This window comes from Varanus komodoensis, unplaced genomic scaffold, assembly GCF_004798865.1.
Source record: "Varanus komodoensis strain SLA01 unplaced genomic scaffold, ASM479886v1 scaffold63, whole genome shotgun sequence".
In the NCBI taxonomy this organism is placed as follows: Eukaryota; Metazoa; Chordata; class Lepidosauria; order Squamata; family Varanidae; genus Varanus; species Varanus komodoensis.
In genome coordinates, this window is record NW_025336259.1 from 2106389 (window position 1) to 2129095 (window position 22707).

Below are 22707 nucleotides of genomic sequence, written 5' to 3' on the forward strand. Positions count from 1 at the left end.
AGTGCCAGTCTAGTGTGCTGTTTGTTCTAGCGATGGCCTAGCTGCTGGCTCCGTGCGGTGCGCCCCTCGCAGGGGAGATGGGCGAGCTCTTCACGCATTGCAGCATCTGCTCTGAGCTCTGGAATGGCCGTATAGGCCACTGAACTCGGGACCATGGATAGTGCCTGCGAAGCTCAAAGCAAAAGCTGCCATGAATAAGGAGCCCCACTGACCTCCCCTGTGTGTCTGTTGATCTGCTGATGGAGCTTGGATTGTGCTGTGGCTCAAAGCCACACTCGGAGCCTTCTGCAGAGCAAAGCTTCTCCCGGGAACTGCGCTTCGGACGGCGCTGTGCCTGTCGGTCTCCCTGCAGCCCTTTCCTTTCCGTCCTCGGTTCTCATGGCCTCCTCTCTACCCCGTACTGCCTCTCTCCTAGGTGTCAAAATAATCACTCAGCAAGTCCAGCCCAGCAAAATCCTGCCCAAGCCGGTCACGGCCACCTTGCCCAGCAGCAGCAATTCCCCCATCATGGTGGTAAGCAGTAACGGGACCATCATGACGACCAAGCTGGTTACGGCTCCTGCTGGTAAGCAAGGCTTTGTCCCCCCGTGGTGGTGGTGGTGGTGGGGGGGGGAGTCCTTTGCCCAGGAAATGAGCCCTGGAATAGTGGAGCTGCGGGATGCTGTGCAGCCAGCCATCGCCCCTCTCGAGCACTTGTTGTGGTGGTGTGCCGCCATGTTGTCTCTGACTGGCAACCCTGTGAGTAAAGCTCTCCCAGATGCCCTGCGTGTAGGGGATGCGGAGTTCCCCCAGCTCTGCAAAATTGGCTTGTTGGAGAGAGAGGCTGGCACCTCATCGTCTCCCTGGCGCGCTCACTTTCCGACAGCTTGGTTTCTGCGTCTGCACGTAGGGGCCGTGAGACGTGTGACCTCTTGCCTGAAGTCTCCCATGATCAGATGCTGCCCTTCACACCTCTCTGTATCTGCAGGAACTGGCTGGAGAATATAAGATTGCCTGAACACTGTGTGTGTGTGTGTGTGTGTGTGTGTGTGTGTGTGTGTGTGTGAGAGAGAGAGAGAGAGAGAGGGAGAGGGAGAGGGAGAGGGAGAGGGAGAGAGAGGGAGAGGGAGATGGCCCTCTCCCACTGGTGTTCAATGCTTCGGTATGCTGTTACCTGACCGTTCTTTCTCTCTCTCTGTCTCTCTTTCCCTGTCCCTTCCCAAAACAGGGACTCAAGCAACATACACTCGTCCAACAGTAAGCCCCTCCATCGGGACACGCGTGACCGGCACTCCCGGTGCAGCCACTTACGTGAAGACCACCAGTGGCAGCATCATCACGGTTGTACCCAAATCACTTGCCACGCTGGGGGGCAAGATCATCAGCAGCAACATCGTGTCTGGTAGGTGGGCTGGGGCATCTCTCAGAGAAGGCAGCTGCGGGCAGGGATGGTGGAGTCACGGGGGCCTCAGCTGGCGCTCCTGTTCCCATTCTGGCATTGTATGAATGGCATCTCCTCTTAGGAGTCTCTGTATATCCGGGATTGGTGGGGTACGAGCACAGCAGCAGCTTGCAAGGCCTTGGGGAGGCAGTCCAACTGGCGAAAAGAAGTCCCCAGTTCAGATCTGAGGCAAGACTGCCTGTCGTTAGGGCAACTCTCCATCTCCAGTGTGGCGAGTCATCATGCTGACCTACCTTGCCGGGGGAGTCTAAAGACTGCAGTGTGAAAATGTGCATAAAGCTTTTGGTATCACCGATAGCTAGTCCAGTAAGATGGCTGGGATGTTGGTTCCCAGGATTCAAGGAATGTTTCCTTCGATATGTGCCAAGTCCCTACACTGATGAGAAATCAGGAATCTTGGAATCCTTCTCTCCACAACTTCTGAGCTTGAAAACCTACAGAAGTTTGCAAACTGCTCAGTGGGAAAAGTGATGCAATCCCTTTTCTGCGCAGAGTTTCTCAGAATTACTTAAGGACTTATTTACATATGCTGCCCTGTGACAAGTTTGGGGTGGGTTACAGTTCAGAGGGAAAGCACAACATTAGAGATAAATGCAAACCTGCTAAAACCTGTACAGATGTGGACAATTGATGGGCCTTTCAGGAGTTCTGGCTGCCGTTCGGACCCCCCTGGGCTGGCATAGCCAGTGGTGAGGGGTCATAGTTGCAGGGCAGCGCATTTGAAAGGCCAGAAGCTGTGCATCCCTGCTATAAAAAGTCAGGTCTTGGCTGTTGGAAATCTGCCCGGGTCAGAAAGTCTTCCATTGTTTCTAGAGGCGTGTGGACAGCCATCAGGCTGCGAATCCCCCTTTGTGATTGCTGCATTCAGATCTAGTTGCAAAAGCAGTTGTGAGATGTTTGCCCTCCCTTCTCTCTTCCCTCTGAGGAGTGGAGAACAGGCGCTTCTGCTTAGCAATAAACCAGGATTAAACTGTGGGCAAGGATTCCAGTTTGCAAGCAACTTGTGATCGCGCGAGAAGCTGCCCCGAGCGTTTCTGGTATCCACTGGTGCTGCACAGGGGCACTTCTGCACCATCGCTTTGCTTGTGCTGCCAGCGTGAGCCTCTGTTCTGCCCACGTGCCTAGGCAGCTGCGGCTGACACGGGGCGGCTGGCCGGGCGTGGGTTGTATGATGGCAGTGCAGGGCCAGGGTGGAGGGGCAGGTCAGAGTACGGCGTGCTGTGGGTTGGTGGTCCTGGAATGGCAAGGAAGGGTCCTGCGCACGTGAACAGTGGACCTGGCGGGGAAGCGAGCTGGACCGAAGGGGCACCGGGGCCTTTTCTCTGTCCAGGTGGAGAATGAGACGAGTCCTGCTCTCTGATGTGCCACCTCTGACTGCACATATGTGCTTAGTAAAAGCATCCTTCCCCGCCATAAACTGGCAATTTTCGAAGCATGTACCACCATGTGTAGACCAAACTGTTTTATTTTCATTTTTTAAAGGTAACTCCTTGATGAAGACCTATTTCCAACAAAAAGGTATCCAAAGCTTGCACTGCTCTTGCAATTCTTGCATGTATTCCTCCAGGAACACCCCCTCTCCCTGCTCTCCCTGCGGTTTTGCCCACGTTTCTCCCATGGCTCTAAATCACAGCCTTTCCCGAGTCACTTGGGACTTCTCTTTTTAACTCTGATCTCACCCTACAGGTGAGGAAGGGGATCCCCTTAGGCTGAAAGTTAATTCATTTAGTTGCTTTTTTCTGGTGACAGTCAAAGCTGATGTGCTTGCAGGCGGCAGCCAGATTCTAGCTGAACTCCCCCCCTCTGCAGTGTGGATGCTTGCAGTGGTACCTCCTTGCCCAGTTGCGTTCTTGTGCCCATCACAGTGGTTGTGGCTCATGATCCACATCAGATGCACTTCACCGCTCCCACACCGGGAGAAGAGGCCTGCACGGGGGCCAGTGTTCTCTCAGGGGCGGTGCCCCATAAGGGATCCCGGTAAAATGGAAATGCCCCGTGGAAGCCAGGGTTGCAGCGGCGCACTGTCACTCCTGCTTCAGCCCCCTTTCCGTCCCTCTCTCCCTGCCGCCAGGAACGACCACCAAAATCACCACGATCCCCGTGACGTCCAAGCCCAACGTGATCGTCGTGCAAAAGACGACTGGAAAAGGCACCACCATTCAAGGTCTTCCAGGCAAAAATGTGGTCACAACATTGCTGAATGCAGGCGTAAGTGGTGATGATGATGATGATGGTGATGATTTCTGCAAGGCCACCCCTTACTGGAAATTGTTTAATTTAATTTAATTTAATTTAATTTAATTTAAAGCTTTATATGCTGGCCTTTACAGCAGCCTCAGGATGGCTTACAGAAGATAAAAATAACAATATAAATAGCAGTATAGTAGTATAAATATCATTAAAAGCATTCAGCAATAAAAATCACAATGACATTTCATAACTAAAAACAAGAAAGAAGAAAGGAAATAAAATGAAGACATGGCTGTATACAATTAATGCTATTATTAAATTAGTGATATTAATTATTAAAATTATGGTTAAATAAAAAGGTCTTCACCTGGCGCTGGAAAAAGAAGAGACCGTATGACGGTATAGAGATGAAACCAACACTGGCAGATCTTCAAGAATTGATACTCCTTTTTAATGTTGGGTGTATTTGACTCCTTTCTCCTTTGGAGCATTTGAGTGGTACAGTGCTCACCATATGGTCTGGTGAGGTGAGGGGGCTCCAGACAGGTGAACATCAGAAAGAGGCCTGCCGAGCGGATGGTCTCAGGTGGCTCAAGCAAGTGAGCCAAGCCACATGATGCATAGCTTCCCTTTCTGGGCTAGTTTGCTTTGAGACTGAATCATCCTTAAAAGTGCTCTACCAACCTTGTCTTCAGGGAGAGAAAACCATCCAAGCAGTGCCAGCTGGAGCAAAACCGGCCATCATCACTGCCACCCGGCCCATCACCAAAATGATTGTCACTCAGCCAAAGGGGATTGGGTCTGCCGTCCAGCCAGCCACCAAAATCATTCCGACCAAAATTGTGTACGGGCAGCAAGGAAAAACGCAGGTATGGTTAAGAGCTTTTTTCATGGCAGGTCCTCAGGCTCGGGAAGAGGGGAAAAGCGTCGCCCGCGCACCCTGCTTGGATATTTTGCAGAAGATCAAGAATTCATCCTCTCTTGTATTTATATGTCTTACTTGAGGGCAGTTTGAAATGGTGGTGGAATTTAATTCATATATATATATATATATATGAATTATTATAAATATATGAATATATATATAAATAAAACAAGCTTACTGATACATGTTTGAGAAGAAAATATTGGCAAAACAGTGTTGCATCATATCTTCTGGGTTTTCTGTAAGGAATTGCATGGGAACAAATGCTCTATCCAGAACCTGTATCGAAATCCCCAGTTTAAATTCAGCACATCTCTGTCTCCCTATAAAGGCACAGCGTTGGCACCGATCAGCTTTTCTCTGTTTTTCCTCCAAATTTTGCAATTTAATCCTTAAAAGCTTTTCGGACTACCATGAACCAGGGTGTGAGCGGGCAAGTGTTGTGTGCAAGCCCGAGCTTGACCTCACAGTATTCCAGATATCCTGCAGGTCGTAGTCCTGCTTATTCCAGGCTTTGAAGCCGTCGCCAAAGGAGGCAAGGGCGCCCTCTCCTCTGCCGTCCTTCTTTCCAGCAGCAGGGAAAGAAGTGTGTACCCAGGCAGGCCATAGCCGTATAAACTGGCCGGTGGATACAGGGTGGTGGTTGCTGTTTTTAAATCCGTCAGGTGCTTTGTTTTTAAGCTGCATCTTTAGTTTGCTTATGTTGGGCGTGTTGTTTTTAATCCACATTTCCGTGTTAGCTTCCTTAAGCCGGATTTTTGGGTGGCAAAGAGGGATAGAAAATGCGGGAATGGAGGAAGGGATGGTTTAAGGGATGCCCCCCACGCCATGGGACTGCCATGAGTGGCGCTCTGCCTGCCTGGAGCAGCCCAGATGTGGGAGCACCTTGCCATACCTTGGCCCAAGAGGTGTCTTTTAAGGGGTCTCTTTGCTCTCCCTGCCCCCCGCCCCGCCCCGCCTCAGGGCACACTGTGCACTGGCCATGGTAGAATTGCACATTTCTCCACGGCCACTAGATCCGTGCGGTTGTGCTAAGTGTTCTTCTCGACTGTGTTCGAGGAACGTGAGCTGTGGGGAGGGGAGGCTTTGTTTGGCCGGGAAGTCGGTTGAAGCGACGCGCACGTTCAGCGAGCAGTAGGCCCGTTCCTGCTTGGTGGGGCTTAACGCCATTGCAAGCCCCGGCGTGCTGGCTCCGTTTGTTAGGAGCATTAACCTAACAAGCTCTCAAGCCGCCTTGCGCTTCTTGTGGCTCTCTGACATCTAGGATTGGAATACCCAGCGTGCTGTACTGTCGGCCTTGTTGGCTGGGGTAGGGGGGAGTTGGGGGCCAAGGCCAGCAACAGCAAGGTTTGGAAGGCTGCTCGGAGGAAGGTGGAGGAAGGACTCGGAAGGAAGGAAGGGCGGGCCACAAGGAGCAACGGGGCTGAGAATCCAGTTAGGAAAGCCAGAGAGAATTGCTGCCAAAATGGTGTCTTCCCCCCCAAGCAGGCAGCTTGGTGCCCCCCAAGAAGTCTGGAGGACAGTCCCCTCCGGCCGCATCCGGCATGGCCATTCGATCGCAGTCATGGGAGTTGTAGTCCAAGATACCTGGATGGCGTCAGCTTGCCTGCCTCTGCTCTTGCCCGCTCCATCAGGGCTGCCTGTGGGTGGGGAAGGGCGAGGCAGGCTGGCGGCTGGGCTTTTCCTCCTTCCCTGCCGCGCTGCAGAGGGACTGGCTCAGCGCCACAAGATCGCAGGTCTCCCTCAAGGGGCGCCAAGCAAGCTAACGGATAAGGGTTTGGGTTGTGCTGGCTGCAGGTGCCCACCGGCTTCAGAGGCAGGGTGCCTCCCTCCCAGGTGCCAGCCGCCAGAGCGCCAGAGCGGGAGAGGCCTGCAGGAGGCACCGCTTGGCCCCCACGGGGGTGGGATGCAGGACTAGGCGGCCCCTCGGTCCAGTCGAGCAGAGCTTTTCTGATGGAGTCTGTGAAGGGAGAGCCCAGGCTACAGCACTTCTGAATGTGGCTTCTGCTCGTGAACCTCCCAACAACACCCGTTCCTCTTTTCCGTTCAGGTCCTCATCAAGCCAAAGCCGGTGACCTTCCAGGCCACGGTGGTGAGTGAGCAGACGCGGCAGCTGGTGACGGAGACGCTGCAGCAGGCGTCGCGGGTGGTGGAGACGGGCAACGCTCTGCTGCCCGAGGTGAAGGAAGAGCCCCAGGCCTACCTGGACAGCAGCTCCTCTTCCACGGAGTCCTCCCAGGGCTCTCAAGGTGAAGCTTGCCTCGCGCTCCCTGGAGTCCCGTGGCGGGGGTGGCGCTTCCCAGCTGACCGGCTTTGCCGGGTGCTGCAAGGCGGGTCTCTGGCTCTCTCTGGGAAGGCGCTGGCCTGAGCCAGGTGGACGAGGGCCCCTGAACAGGCCTGCTGGATGCCTCCAGGGGAGCGGCCGCCTCGCCTCCCTCCCATTCTGCCTGGCCGTGGGAGGAAAGGCATCAGCACGAACCAGCTGCGGTTTGTTTCCAGCATTGCGTTTCAGCAGGAAAAAAAGCTGGCCTGTCTTGTCTCTTTGTTTTATTGCTATTACATTGCGTTCATGTTCCACTATTTTTCCTCTTCTGAGGAACCTGAGGCAGCGTTCAGAGCTCCATTTCATCCGCACAACAACACTGTGAGGTAGGAAGTAGGTCAGGCTGAGAGTCTGACTGGCCCAAAGTTACCCAGAGAGTTTCATGGCCAAGCGGGGACTGGAACACAAATCTCCCAAGCCCCCCGTCCAACTACCACACCCCACTGACTTTTAACACCTTACTTTATCCAGGAGTAGGGAGCCCATGATCCCCCAAATGTTGGATGCCAGCTCCCATCAGCCCCAGCCAGCAAGCCCATTGGGTTGGGAGTGGTAGCAGTTGTCGTCCAGCACCATCGGGTGGGCCGCCAGTTTCCCACGCCCCGCGGCACTCCTGGCGCGCTCACTCACGCAGCCGCACATGGTCAGGGGATGAATGGGCGGCAGTGCCTTGGACTGGATCGGAGAAGAGTAGAGTTGGAAGGGCTTATTAAGGCCATTGGGTCCAACCCTCGGCTCAGTGCAGGACTTCCGGGTAAAGCATCCCCGACAGATGGCTCTGGAGTGCTCCCAGGGCGGGAGAATCCCCCACCTCCGAGGCCGCTGCTTCCATTGTTGGACTACTTCAACAATCAGGGAGATTTTCCTGATGCTCAGTTAGAATCTGGCTTCCCAAGTATTCTGCCTCCTCCACTCTGCTCTCAGGTATTTGAGGAAGGCTGCTGGGTTCCCCTCAGGGCTATGCAGGTGGTCACCTCTAAAGAGTTGTGGCGTTGGGAGTTGCATCCAGTGTCTGATGACTCAGGCCAGGGACTTAATGTGGGTTTCGTTCCCGTTCATAACCACACATGTAAACAAGCGCATGAATGCAATTCTTAGGAAATGCCACCATTCCCTACATGTGTGTTGCCCCTTGGAAGTGTGCTTCTGCCCGCCCTGAGGTCGGCCTGAGCTAAGTTGCCCCTCTCAGGTCATGCCCGGTGGCACTTGTCCCCAGCCATCACTAGCCCATGAATGCCGGATACCCTGTTTCCTTCGTGTTGCTATTTATGTACAATGTTTTCTGAAAGTTCCTGCTGCACTGTGCTCATGATGTCAGCGCCAGGGCTTGCCGTTGCTTATGAGCACGAGGAAGCCCCTTTCCACAGCCTCCGGGGCGTTTCCATCCACCCTGTTGAGCTGCTTCCGCAGGTCGCAGCACTTCCTGTCGCCCCAGCACTGCGGGAGGGGAAAAGGCTCACCTCTGGCCTGCCACAGACGAGAGGCGAGCCCTTTCCTCTGAGCAGGGGAACCTGTCTTACAGCTGGGCCAGAAAAACACCTCCTTTCAGCTGAGCCGTATAGATCCGCCTGAGGAAGTGGGGCTGGGAGGAACGATTGCTTCTGTGTGCTTGTCCACGATGAGGGGGCAGAGGGCACCACCAGCCCCTGGACTCCCGAACCAGGGCCTGTTTGCGGAGAAACAGCCTTTCCATCGGCTTCCTTTTGCCCCAGCTCATGCTCATAGGAGAATGCAAATACGGCAGAGAGTTGACATACCTGTTGTCCTGATCGGAGAGCAGAGACTCTGTGCGTGTGTGTAAATAGGATTTACGTCATGTTACGGTAATGTACATTACTGTACAATAAATGACTCTTTGTAAATGGCCTGGAGAACTTTGGCTTTTGGGTGGTGCAAAAGCACGTGGAAATGAAGTGAGGCATAAATAATTTCCGAGTTGCACAGAGCTGTGGTTTGGGACACAGTGGATTGACTGGCAATACCGTGCTCTCCTGTGTTTTCAGATTCCCAGCCTGTGGTTCATGTCATTGCGTCCCGAAGCCAGGACTGGTCTGAGCATGAGATTGCTGTGGACTCCAGCCCCACCCTAATCTACCAGGATGTCTCCAGTGAATCCCAGTCGGCCACCTCGACGATCAAGGCGTTACTGGAGCTCCAGCAGACAGCAGGTGGGCGGTTTGGATCCTCACACTTCAACCGGCTCTCTCCCATCTGCCTCGTATAAACTCACCTGCATTTTCCTTCATATTTTGGTAGCAGAAAACATCCAGGTGGGCTTTGAATGTTGTTGGGCATTCTAACCTCCCCAATTCAGTTCTCTTTAGGATCTGAAGCCAGTGAATCGCGACTTCTTATAAAGCTGTCCAATGAAAATCCCCTTTCAACTTCCTTTTCAGGAGACGCCACAGATTAAGACCTAACAGAAGGAAAAACGAGTGGCCTGCCCGGTCAGCCTTACCTGTGGCTGTGCCATAAGTAGCCCGCCAGCACTCGGGTTCTGCCCAGGTGCGCTTATTTTTGTTGCGCAGTGCAGTCTGGTTGTAGGGTGACCTGTTGCACCACGTGCTTAGGCTTGGTCTTGAGCCAGAGCTGGGTCATTTTTGCCTGAAGAGGGAAATGATTAAACGATGCTACTGTAGCCCTCTTTGAATGTTTGAAGAGCTGCGCGGGAAACATAGAGCAAGCTCAGAAGAACAGGTTCAGGAATAGGATTTTGATGAAACCGGAGAAGGAGCCCCTCTTCATTGGCAGGGATGCAGCCTTCTTCTTTCACCCGCTGGGAATTCCCTGTTCCCTCTGCAAACCTGCACTCTGTTCAGATTAATTTTCCCAGCGCAGTATGTTGCTCCCTGTTGGAATGCATTATTATAATTATTTATAGCACAGCAGTGAGTTGGCCTGGATGACTTTTGAGTTTCCTCTCTGTTCTGTGATTCCGAGTCCTTTCAGCTACCCAGAGAGCTTCTGCTATGGGCCTACACAAAATGAAAGGAAGGAAGACATTTCTTCGATTCCGTACCATCAAAGAACCGGAGTTTGCAGTTGTTCATAAAATCATAAAGCAACCAATACAGATAATAAAACGCTGCTTAAAATTGCAGTATTCAAAATCTAAAACCATGTAAACAGCTAGAAACACTTTCAGTAAAAATATAAGTGCTATACATGCCCATCATAGGCACAATGTAAATTTTTTTGGGGGGGGGTGGCTTTACGTAGTACCTGCTGCTGTGGGTGACAGAGCAGGGTGGTTTGCCAGTGTGGATCAATGCAGCCGCCTGCAGTTTTGTGTCCTCCTCGGGCTCCTGGCTGGGGGGATTGCTGCAGTGAGCACCTGTGTTTCCGCATTTGCCAGCACACCTCTGGGCATGAGCTGCTCAGTGCTGGAGCGGAGGTGGTGACTCCCCTTCTCTGGAGGTTTTTTAAGCTGGGGCCACAAGGTCACAGAGCTCCATAGAGATACATCGCTGGCGATACTGGGGCACTGGGTCTCATGCACCAGCGGCAAGTTGGCCTAGATGACGCTTGAGATTCCTTCCAATTCGGTGCTTGAGAGACCTTGAGAAAATAAAATATCCACTCTCTCTCCTCTCCCCTTTCCTTCCCTTCCCTTTTGCTGGAGCAGTAAAGGAGAAATTGGAAGCCAAGCCAAGGCAGCCAACGATAGACCTGAGCCAAATGGCCGTCCCAATCCAGATGGCCCAGGAGAAGCGGCACTCCCCAGAAAGCCCGTCGATCGCCATGGTGGAGTCAGAGCTCGTGGCGGAATACATCACCACTGGTAAGTCCCGTGGTGGGATGGGGTGCGTGCATGTGAGCGCTTTGCCGAGGAAGCCGTCTTGGGATTTAAGGGTCCAGCACATGGAAGGGGAGACGGACCCACATGCCTTGATCCAGTGAAGCGTCTCGTCTGTCTCTTCCCCCAGCGTCCAGAATGATGCTGGCAAATTCCGGGGGAACTGATTCATTCTGTAAGAGAAGAGAGCCCTGCTTGTTCCTCCTCCTTTGTTTTGGCCTAACAAATACCAAGAGGCTTTGGGTTAGTTCCTGAAGATGTCCAGAGAAGCAGAGGGAGAAGGGGGCCCAGCAGAGAGGGTGCAGGCCATCGGGAGAGGTGTGTAGAACTGTGAACTGGGCGGGACGATTTGGGGGGGGAGTAGAGTATTTTCACAGCACAGAAAGGTATGGCATGTCTGCCACAGGATGTGGCCATGTCCCCTGGGTTCAACTGGCTTGGAAAGGGCTCGGGTAGAATTCATGGAGGAAAGAACTCTCCATGGCGCTCAGCCACTGCAACCTGTTGGAACCCATGAGAGCAAATGCCCTTCTCGGGGACCGCAATGGGGCAGGGCTGTGGCCCTGGTGTCCCACGCAGGGGCTTCCTGGGTGCATCTGGCGGGTGCTTGAGGGAACAGCAGGCAGGCCCGGAAGGCCCTGCGGCCCGATCCTGCAAGGTTCCTCCCGATAATCTTGCACTTGACCTCATCAGTTCCTGGGAGGAAACAAGGTCCCGTTCTGGGCAAGAACGAAGGGAATAGTCAGTCCTTGAATTGAACTGGGGCTGTGTCCAAGGGCATTCCGACCTGTGTACGTGTTAACCATGCTTCTGAGTGTGTGCAGAGTGCCTCTTTTTGCTGCTCTGTTCCCACAAACCATTTCTCGGAAAAGCACAGCAGGGCTTCAGCTGCCTCCTCAGTAGCCTCAGAGCCCAGCTTCTCTGGCCCTCCAGCGGCATTTTGGTGCTGTGAAGGCCTCTCTGTTCCTCCTCCTCCGGATCTAATGGTACCTGCCCTAGCCTGTCTGTGAAGATTGCAGGTAAAATGCTCAGAAGGAGGCCGGGCCAGGCAGGGCGCTCTGCTTTTCTCCCGGCCGCATCCTCCCCACGCCCCCTGGAGTGGCAGTGCGTTGCGCAAAACAGGTTCCCCCAGGCCGTCGCTGAGAGCGTGGGCCCCGGTGCTTGAGAAGTGTGTCTCCCGCTTGAGTGGCCGTGCGGTTTTTCTTCCCCAGCATCCCCTGCTGAAAGAGGCTGCAGCTGGTCTTGGATGCAGGTTTGGGTGGAAGTGGGCCAGCCGCTGCGTTAGACGTGCTCTGCTTGCGAGGGGTCCCAGGTCAAGCTCTGCTGCCTCCTGCCGGGAATACCTTCTGCCTGAAGCCCTGGAGTGCTCCTGCCAGGCAGTGCGGACAGGCCTACCAGCTTTGGTTCCCAGCCTGCGGCTCCTGTCACCTCCAGCCAGCACTGGGGAGGGATGATCAGAGCTGCCCTCTGGCAACATCCGGAGAGCCAAGGGCAGCTGCAGGCTGGCTTTCTCCAACCTGTCACCCTCTAGCATTTGCAGCATCGGTCCCAGCCAGCAGTGACTCTGGGAATTGTAGTCCAAAACAACTGGAGAGGGCACCAGATTAGAGAAGGCGAGTATCGGCAACACTGGGACCAGTGATGTAAGACAGTCTCCTATAATTCTCCTGGAAGGTCGGGTCAAGACTGAACAGAGGCTCATTTTGCAGATGCCGTGGCATTCCTCTGAGTTGGAGCGCTGGCTGTGCAAAGGCTCCAGCGGCCTGGGCAAAGCACTTTCCATCTCTGCTGCTTCTTTCTGGCTGGGCGCTGTGGGGATCGAACCTTTGGGGTGCAGTGTGCTCGGCCGCCAAGCTGCCTGCAGGGCCCCTCCAGTGCCCCTCCTCCATTGACCCTTTCAGCAGGATTGTTAAATTGATTTCAAAACCGGGATGAGTCTTGTTTTACTTTGGTGAAGGCTGCGTCCTTCTTGATCCAGGTGTGCCTCGTGTTTTTCTCCCCACCCCTTTCCTCTCGATTTCAATTTGCCTGCCACCTTTCAGTGCTGCTCTGTGTCTGGCATCAGTGCTGAGGACCCGACTCTGTTGCTGAAAGGGCCGTGCAGTGACAACTTGGCTGGTTGCTTTTGCGTTATTGTGCTGTTGGCCGAGTTCACCCACACTCCTTGTTTGCAGATCGTAGTTTTCCATCTCTTGGAAAACCGCTAAAACATGGGTGGGCCAGGAAGTGGCAAGGCACAACCTTGGCCTGTGCCAAGGCTGCCAGAAAGGGGCACCCAGGGAAGGACAGCCTCATGTGTTCAGCCACGGCCCCCTAGAATTGTATATGTACATCCTCTTGTATGGAGATAATGAACGGATACCGTGCTTTCTTCATCCTAGCCGGGCATGTTTAGAACAGACAAAATACTGCACTATGCAGTGTATACCCAACTTAAAAGAGAAGGCCAAGGCAGCTAGCCAGGGATGGAAGAAGGGGCTGTTCCATTTCAGATTGCAGACGGGGAGCCACCTTCTTGCGTTTGCTCTCCTAAACAAGCAACTCCCAGCGTGTCGTGGGCTGGCACCTCGGTGTTCCTCCCCAGACCGCCCGCAACTATGCGGGTTTCCTCCCTTTGCTGGAGCCCCGAGGGGCAAGTCTGCCGCTCACCAGCTTGGGAGAGCAAATGCAGGAACGTGGCCAGCCCACGAAGGGCGCCTGCACCTCATTCTGCTGCAGACGTAGCGCGGAAAAGGCTGGTGTGGACCTAGAGGAGAGGAGAGGCCACATCTCGAAGAGCAGGCCTTTCAGCCACTGCTAAGACCTTGGCGCTCTGAGGGAAGGGGTACCAGACCCCAGCACTGGGCTGCAGGAGTTCTGCCATTGGCCCTCATTTCATTCTCTTGGTACATTTTAGCTCAGCAGCAGCCAAAGACATTTAGCCTTATGCTGCCTTCCTAGTTGAATGCACAGCTCTGTTCTTATTATTTAACTTATTTTATTTCAGTGCACGTGCATCCCACCAATCCTCTTGTACTTGCCCAATCCTCTGCCTCCCATTTTCTCCTCACAACCGCCACCCTGAGAGTCGGCGACTCCCAAGGGTCGCCAGGGAGTTCCCTGGATCTTGCAGTCCCCAGTCTGACTCTCTCACCACCACGTCATGCTGGTGCTCTTGTCGGCCCCATGAGGGTGAATGCAGGCAGCAGTTCTTGAATGCCCCCCCCCCACCCCCCATGATCATACGCAGGGCAGACAGCGAATCGAAGAGGGTGGCTAGGAGAGCAGCAATGGTGAAACGCTCTTTCCCCATTCCTGCCACTCCAGGCACAATCTGAGACCCTTCTGTGTATGTCACAATTCTCATTGCAGTTTTACAACCAGGAAATCTGCGCACGTGTCTGCCGTACCCCATATCTTTGAGCCTCAAGTCGCTGGGGAGAAAGCTCAGTGGGTCCTCTGCCTTTCCTCCCCTCGTTGACCTTTCCAGGGTACCTGGTTGCGGCTGTGAAGAGCTGGGCCTCGTTCCTCAGGGCAAATTTGCATGTTTTCCCCTCCTGTATGAAGTTCAAGTCACGGGTCTAATTTTCTTCTCTGAACTTTTGTACATGTGCAGAGAGCAAGAAGGCACAAGTGCCTAGCCAGGGGATCAGAGGGGATATTTGGTTTTGTTTTAGAGCTAACACTGGCTGAAGTTGAGTAAAGCAACTTGCCTCTTCTCTTAGCTCTAACGTTTTTGTCTATCTGCAGACTCAGGAAGACAGCACTGTATTCCTTCACATTCGGAAGAATATCTCCAAAACCACATAGGTTAGATGTTTTATTTCTAAAAGGCATTTTTTAAAAAAAAAATGTAGAGAATATTGGAAGTTACCAGGATGCCTGGCAGAACATCTTTTTTCCAATCAGAAATGAATGCTGTTGCCTGGGATCAGTATGTTGTTACCGTTTTTGCATCAGAAAAGTTGCCTCGCAGAGCACGTACAGGGGATGCTCTGTGTGAGCTGAAAGCTCTGGATGATTATATTGGCCGCTGGTTCTGACAGCTGCTACTGGCACCCATGAGGACTTCATCTCAGCCTTCCTGTGGCAGCAGGGAGAAGAAGGAGGTGATTGTCACTGCTAATTACTGTGCCTTCGTAAAAAGAGGCCGGTGGGCAAGCCAGGAAGCAGAGGCAGCAAGATGTGTCTGGAAGAAGGCTAGAGCAGCAGTCAGAACGGAGCGTCTCCAGGAGGCCTCTGGCCACAGACAAGCTTGTTCAGAAACTCCTGTGCAAACCTGCCCATAATTGTGGGGGTTCTTTGGCCCTTTGCCTGAGAAAGTGAATTTGTGGATAATTCCTGCCAGATCTCCATCAGCCTGCTGGGTTTTCCAGAATAGGTTACAGACCGCTTCCAACCTTGACTGTTCACATGTTTCATTTTTGCTCAGCGTTGCAGCCTAGCAAATTGCACTTTGACGAAGTTCCTGCCTCCTTTATAGGCTCGCTGTCAAGACCAGGGTATTTTTGAGTTTCTGTGGGGGTTATGCTGGACCTCAGAAACTGCTGGTCCTGTGCCTGAGAACAAAATTCCACTTGCGCCGTGGCTTTAGCGGCATCCGATTCTCGAGACAAACCAAAATCAGGCCCCTTTAGCTGCAGTGACAGTCTGCAAAGTGTGCGTTTGCAAGAGGTGATCCGAGTGCATCTTTGTTGTCGGACCTGTCGAATGTGGCCAGGGCCACGTGCAGCGTGGACAGCAGGCATCCCTGGCACCTCGGCGCTTTTGCAGATGGGGGCTGCTGAAGTGTGCAAGGGCAGGTGACCAAGCGCAACTCCTGACTCCTTTTTCCCAAAGGGGCGAAGGGAGGCCGAGAGAGAGTGGCCTTCATTACTGCAGGGTGAAGCTGAAGTACTGAACTCGGGGTGCACTTGCAGCATGCACAAGGCCCGCCTCCTCTCCCCCCCGCCCCCAAGCCCCTGGAACTCATGAGGAACCCCAAGTTCTGGCGCTTCGTATGGCATCCTCCTCCCTGTTCCCCGCAAAATGCAGCAGATCCGCCCCGCACTGAAGCGAGCAGGCAGCGGTGCCTGTTTCTCGTGCCCCTGCTCCGTGGGAGTCCAGCCACGCAGGTGGGCTTTGCAGTCGGCGCGGCCTCCCCAGACGCTCCCGCTGACCACCCCCCTCTCCCGCTTCCTCCTCGCAGTCAGCCACCGCTCGCAGCCCCACCAGCAGCCCTCGCAGCCCCAGCGGACCCTGCTGCAGCACGTGGCCCAGTCGCAGACGGCGACACAGACGTCCGTCGTGGTGAAGTCCATCCCAGCGTCTTCCACGGGCGCCATCACGCACATCATGCAGCAGGTTGGCCGCCGTCTTCCCCAGCAGCCCGTGCGTTCGGGGAGGGCTGGGCAACGGGTTCCCTGCCCCCGGGAGGGCCTGCTAACCCTAAGGGCTCCCAGGGCGATTCCCTGAGGCACCGATCAGGCGTTAAAGAATCTTCCCATTTTGTGGAAACGCATCCATGAATTTGTCTGGCAGTGAATACACAAAATGTCTTGATAAGCAGATACAATTTTCTAGCAATTATACATGGCCTTACCTCTCCGCACAGCCCCTCACCTGGCTCTTTTCCGCCCTTCGCCAGCCTCCCCCCTACCTCCACCCTTTCCCTCCCAGTCACTCTTTTATCTTGCAGTTTCTCCCCACTCCAGACCCCTAGCCTGACTGTGCTCCCACTTCGCCTTGTTGTTCATCCCCTCCTCGCTTCTGGCCACGCTCTAGCCCTCTCCCATGCCGCTTCCCCCTCCTCCCCAGCCCTAGTCTTACTGTTTCTCCCCAAACACCTCTTTTGGCTGACCAGGCCCCACGGCAGCCTCCTCTATTTTGTGGTGGTACCCGTGGCAGGTTGGCAGACTCTCAAACGTCCCCATGGGCCCAAAACAGCTAGAGACCATTGTGCGGGAGTTTTGGGAGAAGTCATTCCTTGGAGGCCCATTGGATGATGACTGGGACAGGGCCTTCTTTGTCCCCACTCCCTGGCTCTCCGCTGACCTTCCATCGGCAGCCGGGTAGCTTTTTCTTCAAGCAAGCCTTGGTATGAAAATGGTTTTGCCCGGTTGGAGGCAGCTCTTATTCTGCTGTTTTAATGCATTAGGTTTGTTATTTATCAAGTTTTCCTAGTGACTATAAGGTGCCTCATGTGCCATTTTTGTTGGTGGAAAACGGGTACAGAAAAGATGAATGGGCAAACATGGAATTAACTAGAGCAATTGAAGGGCAGTTTATCGCCAGAGTGACCCCCTTGGGGCGGTCAGGTAGCTTTGGGCCCTGGGCTTCATGGGGGCCTCTTTAGCTGATCCTGTATATTCCCTCAGTTGCGAAGCACACATTCACCTTTTCCTCCTCCTCAGGCCACCTCAGTTCCAGGCTTTGCATCTGTTGCTACATTTCTGATAGATCAGAGCACAGAGAATGAGAAGCCGTGCTCTCGAGCATGTGGCATTTCGCATTTTAAACTCACACTAATCATAGCTTCATTGCAACCGTTAAAACGGAGTGGAATTTGCTTCTGCTACCCTGATGCCCAAAGGCGTTGACTTAGGAACAAAGTCAATTCTTGTAGAAAAGGAACGTGTATTTCTAAAGTAAAAAATAATAAAATGAGCCTCTGCAGCCACAGATCTGCCTGGCTGGCCATCCCCTGACTAAAGCATGTTTTTAAAATAAGAAAGGATGCTTGGCTATCACAGCTCCTGCGGGCCCTGAAGTGTCCCCTCTAGCCCAGGTGATAATGCCACATGTCTTTGTGGCTGGCCTGTCTGGGATCCTGCACTTACTCCTAAGCAGCACCAATGACTAGAATGTGTCCCCCATCTCCCCTTATGAGGGAAGCCCCTTAAACCTAGAATTCTTAGGGAAGTTCTTAGTGCTTGAAGCTCCAACGGGGATGTCCCAGGGTTTCTGAATATGGTGCCTGCATGTCTTTAGCATTGTGCAGAGTTGAATTCTTCTGCCTCTGCCACACCAACTGGATGGAACATGCAGCATAGCTTTTCCTATTTTGCATAATTTGATTCTGTGCCTTTGCATGGTTTCTCATTCTGCATTTGAGATGGATAAGAATGCCAGCGTCTTCTCCCTTCCAGAAATCTTCAGCCACCTTTCTAGCTATTGTCAGTAGCGTTGCCCTCCTTCCAAAGAAGGATGGGAACTTGCTTTTGCTTCTTGGGGAGCCAAATTCTAAGACTGTTGCCACATTCTATACTTTCCTTTGCTCTTTTGAAATGCTAAATTGAAAAATAATAAATACATAAATACATAAACTCCCGTGCCGGCCTTCGTTTTCACAGACATTCCGCTTCTTTCTTGGGCTTTCTGGCCAAAGGGATATTGTTGTAGCCACACTCTCACACTCTTTCCTGGGGTAATGTTTATCCCAGGCAACCGAGGCAGTGTTTCCGCTCTGCTTTATCCTGGATGAAAGAGAATCGTGGCAAAAGGCCGGTCTCTGAACCACTGGCACATGGGCTCCTGGTTTGGATATGGCACCCTAGGCATTTCTGCAGAAAGGCTGCCCCATCTGAGGCTAACTGATCTCCCCTTCCCAGCACTCTAGCTCAGCCCTCCCTGGCCTGCTTCCTGCCAGCGCTGTAGGACTCCGGTGCCCATGCTCCCATAGCCAGGCCGGGAATGGTGGCCCCTGGAGGGCGCCAGGCCAGACTGGGCTGCTCCTGCATCCTGTCGCACTCATCCCTGCTCGGCCAGTCCGGTTTTGCTGTCGCTGATCTGTCTCCCTCTCTGTCTCCCTCTCTCTCTCTCTCTCCCCTGCGCATCCTGCAAAGGCGCTGAGCAGCCACACGGCCGTCACCAAGCGCAGTGAGCAGCTCAGTGCGGAGGAGGGCGAGGTGGAAGAGATGGACACCCTGGACCCCCAGACGGGGCTCTTCCACCGCTGCGCCCTGACGCAGGTGCAGAAGCGGCAGAAGCTGAGCCAGCCGCACCCGGAGCAGACCCAGCTGCAGGTCAAGGCCCTCCAGTGTTTCCAGGCCAGGCAGAAGCAGACCTTCCACCTGCAGGCCGAGCAGCTGCCCCACAAGCTGCCCCAGATGCCCCAGCTCTCCATCCGGCACCAGAAGCTGGCCCCGCTGCAGCTGCCGCCGCCACCACCGCCACCGGAGCCGGCGCCGCCCAAGTCGGAGGCGCAGCAAGCCGCCCACCACGCTGCCGCCCTGGCCCGCGAGAGGCAGCTGCCCACCCTGGTGGCCCAGCCCCAGCAGACGGTGGTCCAGGTGCTGGCCGTCAAGACCACGCAGCAGCTCCCCAAACTGCAGCAGGCGCCCACAGCCCAGAAGATCTACGTCCAGCCCCAGGGCCCCGTGCAGCTCCCTGCTGCTTCCGAGAAGCCTCCGGCAAGCCAGGTACGGGGCTCCGGGCGGCGGGCGGTCAGGAGGCAGCCTGGGGAGGGGCGTCTCCCACTTGCAGTGGGCTGGCCATGCCTTCCCTGGTAGCCCATCATGCCTGAGGGCCGGCCTGCCTGCGAGCAAGCTGATGCCCGGGGGAGGGAGAGCTAAGCAGACAACGTAGCTGCCGGGTGTTGGGGCTCCCCCCCCCCGTTCCCTGTCCCCGAAGACGTTCTCCCGGTGCTCTTCAGATGCTTCCCTGTGGCCTGAGAAGCTGGCTGAGAGCACGTTAGCCTCTTTCCCCGACGGGACCAGCCGCAGAGGCTCTGTGCCAGCCGGGTGCTGTACTGCATGTGGTGTTATGCTGGTCAATTCCATTTTGGAGGAGAAGCAGCCGCATGGGCACTTGTTGCAGATAACCCAGCCGGAGCCTCTGTCGCTCGTCAGTCTGGATAAGGAGACGGCTCGAGGGGATCCAGTAGATGGAGCGAGTGTTGGCGGCCCTGCAGTCCTCAAGGGCATCCAGTCGTTGGGTTCCGTCAAATAGAAGAAAATGGCATAGCACCAAACCCTGGCATGAGTAGAAGAGACAACCCAGTAAAAAGGTCACCCCATGAACACTGAAACAGAAAGCGCGCCAGTAATGAGAGGTGAGCCAAGGAGGCTCCGGCTGCGTTACTTCCTGGGGAAAAGCTCCCCAGGAGTCCCAAGGGCCGTTGTCCCCCAGCCACCCTCTGAAGGCCACGCCGCCTGCGGTGCCTCAGCTTCAAAGAGGATCGTAGTGTAGCTGCAGGGTTGTTAGGAAGCTGTTCAGACGGTTTCCCCAGTCGGGTCTGAACCCGCGTGATCTCCTAGAAGGCATCCTGCCCCCCCCCCCCCCAATGTTCCTTCTCCTTACCATGCTCCTTTGCTTTTCTGCCTGGAGTCGGCCGTCCATTGTGGATGTGTTCAGATGCAAAGATCCTGCTGGGGGAAGGAGAATCTCTCTGTGTTTAGTCTCTCCATTTTCCCAATTTAAATCCCGTTTGTCAAAACACTTGAGAAGTTCCCCAGTCTTGAACTGAGTTCATCTTGCACATCAGATTTTTTAAAAAGTTTGCATAAAAACATACCCTTTAATTATTATAGGTTTCCCCTTATAGGCACTTTTGAATGTTATTTCTCCCGGTTGGAATACCCAGTAACAAAATTCCAAGAAGTGCAAGGTACCCGAGTTTTGGTTCACACAGGGATTTAAAGACGCACAGTGAAATTTGTGTTAAATGAAGTCCCTTCCCATCTCCTTGCTCATTCAGTTCAAGGTCCAGGTCCAGGGACAGCCTGGGCACGCAACTTGCTTGGGCAGCCACTGGGGTCCTGGCACCGGGCAGGGAAGCCTGCGACGTGGATAAACAGCAGGGAGGGGAGCTGCCCTTACCTTGCTTGCAATCTGCCTCCCAGTGTAGTGCCGCTCCAGGGCATTGTGGGTGATTAAAGTGGGGGGGCCTGTGACCCGGCCCTATTTATTTATTTATTTATTTATTTATTTATTTATTTATTTATTTAAAACATTTCTATGCCGCCCCCATCGCAACAAAGCCTCGGGGCGGCTCACAACGAATACATAAAAACATACATAAATAATAATCATATAACAATTAAAAAAAACATTAACCCCCCCCCGGTGCATTCTCGGCTAAAATGTTAAAATCCTAATTAATCCAATAATTTAACAAGTAAAATAAGTTTTAAATAAAAAGGTCTTAGCCTGGCGCTGAAAAACAAATGACAGCGGCGCCAGGCGGACCGCTCTGGGGAGCCCTACACAGAAGTTGAGAAAGTGTTCTCGACTCCTTCAGTCAGCGATGTTGTCGTTGGCTCCTCCTCAGCCTCAGATGATTCTGCTCCCCGCAACACATACAGAGACTGAGAGCATGGCAGAAGGAAGGGGTCGTGTGTGTTTGTGTGCGTAGAGAAGACCCTTCATCTAACGCCTAGCATTTCTCCGGTGCTTTCAGCTGTTCGAACTTTTTCACACGGGTTTAGTTGCAATCTTTATAATGGCTCAGGGAGGCAGGTCCGCATAAAAGCCACTGCTTAGACAGGTTTAAATACGGTAAGTGGTCTAAAAACCTATGAAATAAGCCAGCCGAAATAAATATTGCTGCTCGGAGGCAGGGAGCAGCTTCTCTAAGGCCACGAGGCAAGTTCACGACAGAGGCAAAATTCAAATTAGGCATTTGGTGGTTCCAAAGCCACACCTGCTGCATTGCCCCGAACTGACAGAGGTTCTCCTGGATGCGAAAAAGGAGAGACAGCAGTCATTCCAGGGAAGGGGGAAAGAAGCCCCGGCCAGCCCGTGCCGCTGTTAGTTGGCCTGCTTTCTAGATGCCGGATCTCTGCAGCTGCCGTGCTGTGGACTGACGCCTAACTTTTGTTCTTTTTCTTTCTTTCTGTTTTGTTTGTTCTTTTTTAGGTATAACGTTATTGATTTCCGTCCCCGTAAATACCCTTTTTTAATTTCTATGGAAAATAAAGACCAGCGTCCGGCGGCAGTCTAAGGATCTCCATTGTACGTCTTCCTTTGTAGTTTACATCACCCTCGGCTTAGTAACTCTTTGTCCTAGAAGAGCAACCTCATTTTCCTCGGGAGGGCCCAAACCACACGGGAATGCGGAAAAATGGAATAAAAGGAAAAGGGGGGAAATGTGCCGATTGACCACTGTACGCACCCTTAAAAGCCGCTCTGCTTAAGCGCTGTGATCCTGTTGGAAGGGGGAATGAGCTGGGCCATGCTTCGGGGGGTGTAAATCCCAAAGGAAAACGGGACTGCTGTGGTGTAATCGCCAAGCCAGACGACTAGCCGTCTGCAAACCTACCTCGACCTGTCGTTGCAAGTTCTCCCCTTGTGGCTGCTGATCCAAACCACCCCCCTCCGGATTTCCAAATCTCCTCCCCCTGTAGAAAGTGCTGCTGGTGTATATTTTTCTATTGTTGTCTAGCTCAAAGTAGTAATATCTATTTATAATTTTTTAACCGACGAAACCAAACCAAGCCAACCTGCCTGTAACATGCGCAACCCCAATTTGATTTTCAGGTGCACCAGCCCATAATAACCCAAGGATCCTCTGTTACAAAGATAACTTTTGAAGGGCATCAGCCGCCCACCGTGTCCAAGGTGGCCAGTGTCAGTGCGGTGCCCAAGCTGGCGCCACCGCTCCCGAGCCTATTTCCCGCCCAGGGGTGTGCGAAGACGGCGGTAGCGGACATTTTGAAAATGTCCATGATGGAAGCGCAAATTGACCCAGGCGCAGACCGTGTGCTAGTGGATCTTCCGAGCAGCAAGGCCTCTCCCCCAGGTCACCTGCTGAGCGAAACAGACTCGTCGCCTGCCTCCGTGCTGAGGGTTGCCACGGTGGGCTCAGCTGTGGCCGCGTCGGTCCTCCAGCAGCCAAAGCGCCTGGACGTGGCTTCCAGCCCGCCAGGCGTCGGGCCGCCGTTGCAGGAGCAGAAGCAGGCCATGGCAGCTCCCGCCACAGCCAGCCAGTTCATCCGCATCCAGAACGTTGCCCCAAAGAAGTCGGAGGAGATTCCTGCCGAGATCTTAATCCAGGTAAGCCACCTGGGCACGCCCCTGCGAGGGCGGGGGCATGGGGCTCTGTGTGTCGGCCGGCCCCAGCACGTGCCTCTGCT

At 53.8% G+C, this 22707-nt stretch overlaps 1 protein-coding gene across 5 annotated transcripts in view; it reads left to right on the forward strand.

The window, feature by feature from the left end:
* EMSY (EMSY transcriptional repressor, BRCA2 interacting) overlaps positions 1 to 22707 on the forward strand; it is a 45729-nt gene that overhangs the window by 16714 nt on the left and 6308 nt on the right. For 3 of the 5 annotated variants that reach the window (XM_044450159.1, XM_044450162.1, XM_044450161.1), the window contains 12 exons: positions 416 to 565; positions 1208 to 1381; positions 2924 to 2959; positions 3513 to 3649; positions 4327 to 4500; positions 6607 to 6805; positions 8883 to 9047; positions 10505 to 10660; positions 14405 to 14464; positions 15843 to 15997; positions 18478 to 19053; positions 22112 to 22627. In XM_044450159.1, the coding sequence (XP_044306094.1) occupies positions 416 to 565; positions 1208 to 1381; positions 2924 to 2959; positions 3513 to 3649; positions 4327 to 4500; positions 6607 to 6805; positions 8883 to 9047; positions 10505 to 10660; positions 14405 to 14464; positions 15843 to 15997; positions 18478 to 19053; positions 22112 to 22627 (2498 nt within the window). Of the gene's footprint in view, positions 1 to 415; positions 566 to 1207; positions 1382 to 2923; positions 2960 to 3512; positions 3650 to 4326; positions 4501 to 6606; positions 6806 to 8882; positions 9048 to 10504; positions 10661 to 14404; positions 14465 to 15842; positions 15998 to 18477; positions 19054 to 21490; positions 21579 to 22111; positions 22628 to 22707 lie in introns of those variants that run through there. The other 2 variants (XM_044450163.1, XM_044450160.1) reach the window with 2 other exon arrangements.